The 7,500-nt window shown below is 40.7% G+C and overlaps 1 protein-coding gene across 2 annotated transcripts in view; it reads left to right on the top strand.

Annotated features, from left to right (window-relative positions):
• LOC138004308 (folliculin-interacting protein 1-like) overlaps positions 1-6,277 on the top strand; it is a 28,387-nt gene extending 22,110 nt beyond the window's left edge. Inside the window, exons 20-24 of one of the 2 annotated variants that reach the window (XM_068850785.1) lie at positions 43-90; positions 797-896; positions 2,113-2,163; positions 2,964-3,031; positions 4,227-6,277. In XM_068850785.1, the coding sequence (XP_068706886.1) occupies positions 43-90; positions 797-896; positions 2,113-2,163; positions 2,964-3,031; positions 4,227-4,305 (346 nt within the window). In that variant the 3' untranslated portion in view covers positions 4,306-6,277. The remainder of the gene's footprint in view (positions 1-42; positions 91-796; positions 897-2,112; positions 2,164-2,963; positions 3,032-4,226) is intronic. The other variant, XM_068850784.1, reaches the window with a different exon arrangement.
• Positions 6,278-7,500: the final 1,223 nt, after the last annotated feature.

Here is a 7,500-nt window from a genome sequence, read left to right as displayed (position 1 = left end):
TTGATTACATGGGGAATATTAACTGTTGTGATTTAATTGTAGGACGTGCAAGCTTGTGTCAGTCAAGAAACACAGAAAAAACCCACCCAGGTACTTAACAAAAGTGAGAACATTCGCTCCCCTTCCACAAATCACGTGTGGGCCCGGGCTCGATTCCTGCACCCAACCTCAAATGTGGGTTGAGTTTGTTAGTTCTCCACTCCGCTCCGAAAGGTTTTTATTGGGTATTCTCCTCAAAAACCATCCTGCGATTTGATTTGCTTTAATTTTATGCTGTTTCATTCATTTACTTTCTCGCCAATTAATAGAGATTTCTGAGATTAGTAAAATTGACAGCTATATAAAATGCTATTATTAATCCCACGTATGATTTCAGGCTAAAATTGCACGACACGAAGTTCAATTACCACTATATTACATCCATTTAGAAGCAGACAATAATTTAATCGCTCAAATACAGGATTTTAGTCAGTACCAATATTTTATTGATCCAGTTGGGAACAAAAGTTGCAAAATTCGCCATACAATGGTTTTTTTTTTGTCTTTCATTTTCCTGCAATTTGATTGGTTACCTTAAACAAGCCTTGAAATCTGATTGGTGGTTTTGTTTTAGTGTTCCTTTCACATCGGCTAGGGAAATGGTGCGATTTAGAGTAAAAAATAGTGCGATTTGTGAATAGATCGCACTGCTGAGAGCCAATCAGATTGCAAGGATCACCAGTGATATCTCAATGGATGTAATAAAAATTTAAAGTTGTCATGTCTTTTTCCAACAAAGTTTTCTTTTGTTTTTTAGTGATCCTGTTCGTGTGCAAATGGTTGAGCCGTCCAATTTGGTTTTTTCCATGTTGTCTTCTTTGAGAGGCCTTTGGGATCTAAAGATGTCAGCCGAATTTGTAAGCACTTTTCTGTTCTATCAGTTGTTTCGTTAATGGCCCTCTGTAAGAATGTCGTCGACTTGTGTGGCTGTTTAAAGACAAGATTGAAAACGAGCGGTACCGAACGGTTAGTGCGAAGTCTTGCACGTACGAGTCTTGCGAGCGACAAAGGCACATTTGAGTAAACCAAAGGCTCAAATAGTAATTTGATTGCCATAAACGAGCTTGTTGTTGTAAAGTAGGCAGGTAGATTCCCTCGACATAAAATAGAAGCAACAAAATAGACCAAAACTTCCTTTCATACGTAGCGAGCAAAGCGACATCAAAATGGCGGACTGATCTGCTAAGAACGAGACACGCGATTTACCCTTCTCTCGCCGTTGACGATTTCCGATATCGACCACATATCATATTTAGGGGCCGGAGTAAATCAGCGACAATTCCCAGTTTGTTCTCAAAAGACCAGCAGACTCAGCTAACCCTAGATGAAATATTTCGAGATACTTACCCACCACTACGCGTGGTCTAACAAAGAATTTGAAGAATTTTCAACCTATTTTGCGTCAAGTAAAGCATCATATTGTGTCCGACCCTTTGGAATAATGGGATCTGACACCGGAATTTAATTTTAATCAGGAAATGTTATTTTGCTTACTTGAAGTATCATGCCCCATTCTAAACCTAATAGTTCTCCGTCCTTCGGACTTTGCACTAATTATAACCTCAAATTTGGTCATTCCACGTCGTAGTCAGGACGACAGTAGGTAGTTTAAGGCTGCATCCACACGGTACCGGAAGAATTTTCTACCGGTTGAAAATTCGTGCATTAAAGGGTTCCGTTCACAAGGAACCACGCTAAACGTACAAAAATTTAGACGCCTTGCCGTTCAAAAAATTGAAACGTGCGTGCATGGAGTGCAGATCCAGTGCTTTTACTCATTAATCCGATTGTTGTCCGACTATTCTCCGACTGTTCTCCGATTGTGGACCGTCGTCGTTGCTCAAGCTTCCAAACCGCCGCCGAACGATGGCACGCAGTGAGTCAAATAATGGTTCTGCGCGTGCGTTTTGAAGTCTTGTGTATTTCTTCCACGTTCTGTTAAATTGTGCAAAGTGAAGTGACCAGTTGCCTGGGTCCATATAAAACGTGAACGCACACCGGTGAATTTTAACTTTATTTCCTCATTACATTACCGTTCCTCTTTCATAACTTTTTATCATGTTTCTCTTTTAGTGTCTTATGCATTTAGAAGATAAATTGAAGGAAATCTACTTGAAGAGCAAGGTACGTGCCATCGATTGTCCACCTTTGTTTAAGAAAAATACATTTAAAGTCCTGATTTCAAAGACAACGGGCATTTAGGGTTTTTTGTTATTTTTAGGCAATTTCCCAGGGCATAATCTTCGTTTTTAGCGTCTGTCGTTCAAGAGATGTTTTGTCCGAACTTAATCATATGCAAGATTGTTTTTTACACGTAGTTAATATAAATTCCAACAGCAGGCGGAGTTTGTTTGAATTTTTCTTTCCGAGGATTCATGAGCACGATATTTTCTCCTTCTGTTCTAGTACAGAAACTCTTTTATTGGGAATTGTTTACCTCTCCCCTCAAAAATGTAACGGCTGTGCCTTGCGCCTTATGTCTAAGGCCAGATTCTCGGCCAATCAGAGGCACAAGCAAGTGAGTTGGACTCGTTCTCGTTTTCGCGCGCTTCTAGCCGGGTGTATGTATTTGCTATGGGTTAAATGATTGGCTGATCTGATTGTCTGTGACTGTTTTAATTGACCAAAGTGTTTGCATCCACTCTGGAATAACACATAACGCCGGTGTGATATACACTTGCTGGTGAACGACGCTACGTCAGTGGATACCACCTGACTGAAAACTGCTCTTAATTTTGAAAATTTGTTTCTGTTCTTTTCGGCAACTTTCCCTCGTTATTACTAGACCTTGATAACCTTTGCATTTGATCTGAAACCGGGTTAATTAAAGGGAAGCATAATGAGAATTATTTTTTGCCTTGAAAACACTTGGTTGGAACCCCAGCCGAAGTATTTAAGGACTTTGATATTTTTGTTGTGTACAGGTGTTAACAGAAAGATTGAGAGACAGAAGAAAGACTTTAACTCGAGATGAACTCACAAAAATGCTCAGGTAATACTGATAAGCAATGTTCGTGAGCGACTTCGCCTTTTGCTTTCAGTTGCGTTACAGTCTACGTCGGCTAGGACTGGCAGACACAAGCATGACCGAGAAGAAGCAACACACACAAAGTTGTATATCTATTTCGTTTTGATAATTTGTTCCTTTTGCAAGGACAAAATAAATAATTTTAACGACAAATTATGCGTGTGCGCATGTTATGTTTAACCGCGCACCGGTGACTCAGTTGGTTGAGCGTCGTGAATTCGACTCAAGCTTCGGCTGGACTAACACTCAGTGTCTTTAAATTACTGAGGAGAAAGCGCTGCAAATTTGTAATGACATCTGCGAAGGGTTAGTCTCTCTAGTCTTCTCGGATAAGGACTAGAAACCGTAGACCCTGTCCCACAATCCTTCATACCTCTCACTAACCGAGTTCGAGGTCCGTACTGTAAGTTACGGACCTCGTTTTTTCCCGTTGATTTATGGCCCAAGCGCGAAGCGCGCGGGCCATAAATCAACGGGAAAAAACGAGGTTCCGTAACTTACAGTACGGACCGAGAAAACTCGGTTAGTAAGATATTTATTATATCTCTGAGGTTAACCGGCGCGCGGGCAAGAAAACTAGTCAAAATGAAGCGGAAGGTTCAACTGCCACAAAGAATGCCGTGCCAAAATCCCAAAAACTAAATCTTCTTGGCTGTTAAGTTTGAAATAGTTGCTTGCAAGATTCAAACAGTTTTCAGTACAAGTTTATGCAACAGAAATGACATGAAAAACTCGCTAGATGATGTTTTGTCGAAATTTTAAATTTAGCGGGCTGTACAGCGGGCCGTACTGTAGAATACGGCCCGCTAATTTAGCCAATTACAGCGCGCGTACTATCTGAGAGATATAATAAATGTTCATAATCCTATGGGACGTAAAAGAACCCTCACACTATTCGCAAAGAGTAGGGCATGGATTTCCAGGTGTTGTGGTCTGAGCGTTTCAACGACGTACGACGCGTAAGCTCCTCGTGGGTAAATAAACCCATGATCAATAAAACCATGACCGTCGCTTTTGTAAACCAGCCCTTACGCTTCCTGCAAACGCTGGATGGATACTCGCTTAATAGCACGCAATGCAATACAGAAGAATGACCGTTTACACCCCATTCGACAACATGACCTAACTTGTGTTTTCTTCTTTCTTTTCTTCTTCCTAGTGTGGACGATAGCGACGTGCCGTTACTACTGGCAGTGGCCAGCACTCACACCCCACACAATGTATCTCTTGGTAGCTGAGCGACAGAGCATTGAGGCACTTCTAATAACCGCTAGCGACGTCACTGGAAATGGCTTCGTGTTACTTGTAGCGAAGCTTAGACAAATGGCATATTCGTGCTCCGAAAGTCAAGCTACTTATTGCTTTGGCCATCTTTACGCTTTTTAAGGAATATAGTTGATCATTGGGACATAATGGTGTTGGGAATATTTGCCGGAAGAGCAGTTGAAAGGATTTGATAAGAGAATGAAACGGTTACCTGGGTGACAGATCTTGAAAATGCCTTAAGTTACAAAGTAACTCAATCTATACGCCTCTAAGGAGACACTGTTAGAGTAGAGAATTATTGCATTTTCTACACGCGTAGACCTACTAGGAATTGTTCGGATATCAAGGGTGGGTGTAATTTGCTGCTTTTGCGTAAAGCGAAAACCAGAAATGCCGTTTGTTCGTGCAGAGTGGGGAAGGGACTAATATTTAAAAACAAAGTTTGGTCATTCATTTGTGCAAGCCTTTCAAACAATCCAGCTGAATTCGCCTTCTGCAACTGATCCAGTTTTGGTCCGCGTGCTCTTTCAGTTAAAACACGGCATTTAACTGTAGTGAATTACGAGGTTTGCTATACCCATTTCGATAATCTGCTTCTCGGTGCTTTTGCCACATTTCTGTGTAGCAGCGATCTTGCAAGATTTTTCATTGTTATTGCCATTTTTATTTCATTACAAAACAAGAACTTCATAAGAGATCAGACTTCGCGTTTGCGGCAAATGTGTGGTCTTTAAATCTTAATGCGACATAGTTGATGGCAATTAATATGTTTCGTTAGTTGCAGTCATTGAGCAAGTAATAAGCTAGAATCACGAACGAGTATTTTCATGGTTAAGTGACAAGAAGCAGCCTTCCATTTACCGTTGATGGCAAACGCGATGTTTCGTCGCTCTAGTGTAAAGTGGGTGTCTCTCCTTTGTTCCATTTCCTCTTTTTATCTCTTAAACGTTTAATTTTCAGTACTTTTGCGCCGAGAAACCATTGAAACTTCTTGTTTCCACACTGGAAATACCAGAATCCTATTGAATTTCAAAGTTTATTGGCAAGCATAACTTAAACTGTAATTTATATGTCTATGATATTTATACTGCCACGGATTTTTCTACAAATTTGTAATATAGTTTACTGTTGCTCTTCTTATTTTTATTAGCAATGCATATTCCAAAACCAGCTTTAAAATTTCGCGCTATTCTAGGTGAAACTATTGTTATTTTAAATACAGCTCAGCCATTCTAAATCTGTACGTCGTATAAACACGAAGACTTGCCGTAAAAGGCCTGGTATCCAGGGCGCATGCAGATCAGTTGTCAGTCAACCACGACTGCATGTGGACATAAAACGCCCCTGAGGAAAACCTGTCCTCAATGTGTTACAAGGCTTTTATCGTCACGTAAATGTTTTATGAGTTCAGTCTGAACTTTGTTGCTGCGACAGTTACAGTTGGATGATCAGTTAGGGTTGGGTGAACAAGGACATACCAATTCGCCCTTGTCACACGGCGGCCATATTGTCCCGGGAGACCAAAAAAGCTTTGTTGTACCTCGCCAAGCCTCATCCCCATGGTTTCCACTGCGAGGCTTGGCGTGGTAAAACAAAGTTCTTTTGGTCTCCCGGGACAATATGGCCGCCGTGTGACAAGGGCGAATTGACATACCAATTCCGTTTACAGCGGGTCTTTCGTGTTTAACTCCTCTCTGCCGTTTTTGTAACCGTCCCAATCCCTCGTCACAAAGACGCTTGCGGGGAGGGGAAATGGGACTGGCACGTTGGTGTTAGGCTATTTCCGGTTGACTCCAGGCTCGGTTTAAAAGCGAGTGCAACTGCTATTCTTTTGTCTGGAACAGAAAGTTTTCGAGCAAACATTCGCGTTTTAAAGAGACTGGAGTCAATTTTTCTGAAAATTAAGGCATAAATAGGGAAAGTAAACTGTGCATTCGAGTTGGAGATTGGGTCGTAATGTTTTTAATTTTCAACAATTATTTCTAGAAACTAACGTTCTCTACCCCCAATTGCTTAAATTTGCGTTCATAATACACCTTATTTCAAAATGACCGCTGATTTATGCGCATACAAATTCTCCCTTGTTGCCTCGTTTAAGGTAAAATATTCTTTTTGAATTTTAAGCTTAAGAACGAGGCATCGGGCTAATTTAAATAAAAATAAATATTTAAATGGCGGCCACTTTATAGACCAATTCGGCTAACGCATTGTTGTACCCAATTCAAATCTCTCGGGATTAAGATTCTTTGTGTATTGTATTTGCATGATAATGTAGCTTTCATATGAAAATATTTGGAACAAAGCGTTTTATTCCCAAAGGATCTGAATTGGGTACAACGTTGAGTTAGCCGAATTGGTGTACTGCGAGGATCATAGCTTCACTTGGTTTCATATCCGCAGTTCAATATGTGATTCATTTCATGTCGTACCGTTAATTGATTCATTCATCACGGGAACATTAGGACTCTCAAATGACCAGCTCACAACATCAGTGGCTTCATAGCTCAATTGGTGGGAGCGTCGCACCGGCATCGCGAGGTCAGGGGTCCAAATCCCTTTTGAAGATCTGAGTTTTTCAGGCTTCTCTACGCAATTGCTATAATTTCGTTCATTGCTGCGAGAATCATAGCTTCACTTGATTTCATATCCGCACTTCAATATAGAGCGTTTTCAAATGACGTCACGGTGGCCATGTTGGTGTTCCAAAACAAAAAAATGGCGGCCATGACGGTGCACCAAACTAATCCTCCGGAAATTGAACTCCACCTTATTCCAAAATGGCCGCTGATTTATGCGCGTACAAATTGTCCCTTGAACATCTTGAACGAGGCATCGTTCAAGATAAAATATTCTTTTGAATTTATTTTAAGTTTAAGAACGACGCATCAAGGGCTAATTTGAATAAAAACAAAAGAATATTTAAATGGAGGCCATTTTGGAATAAGGTGTATTTTTATGCAAAATACTTTCTTTTACTGCAGTAATCCAACATGGCTGCTGGTCACGTGAGTGAAAACACTCTATATGATCCATTTCATGTCATATCGTTCAAACGAACGGTTTCCCATACTGAGGTTAATTAAACAAGGACTGACGACGACGACGGCTACAAGAAATAACGCTTTGTGAACAAAAACAATGACTCCTTGTGTGCGTTTTACCTTTTA

Source organism: Montipora foliosa, chromosome 5 (assembly GCF_036669935.1).
Source record: "Montipora foliosa isolate CH-2021 chromosome 5, ASM3666993v2, whole genome shotgun sequence".
NCBI lineage: Eukaryota > Metazoa > Cnidaria > Anthozoa > Scleractinia > Acroporidae > Montipora > Montipora foliosa.
The sequence above is the reverse complement of the archived record's forward strand: the minus strand, read 5'-3'. Positions and strand labels throughout refer to the sequence as shown.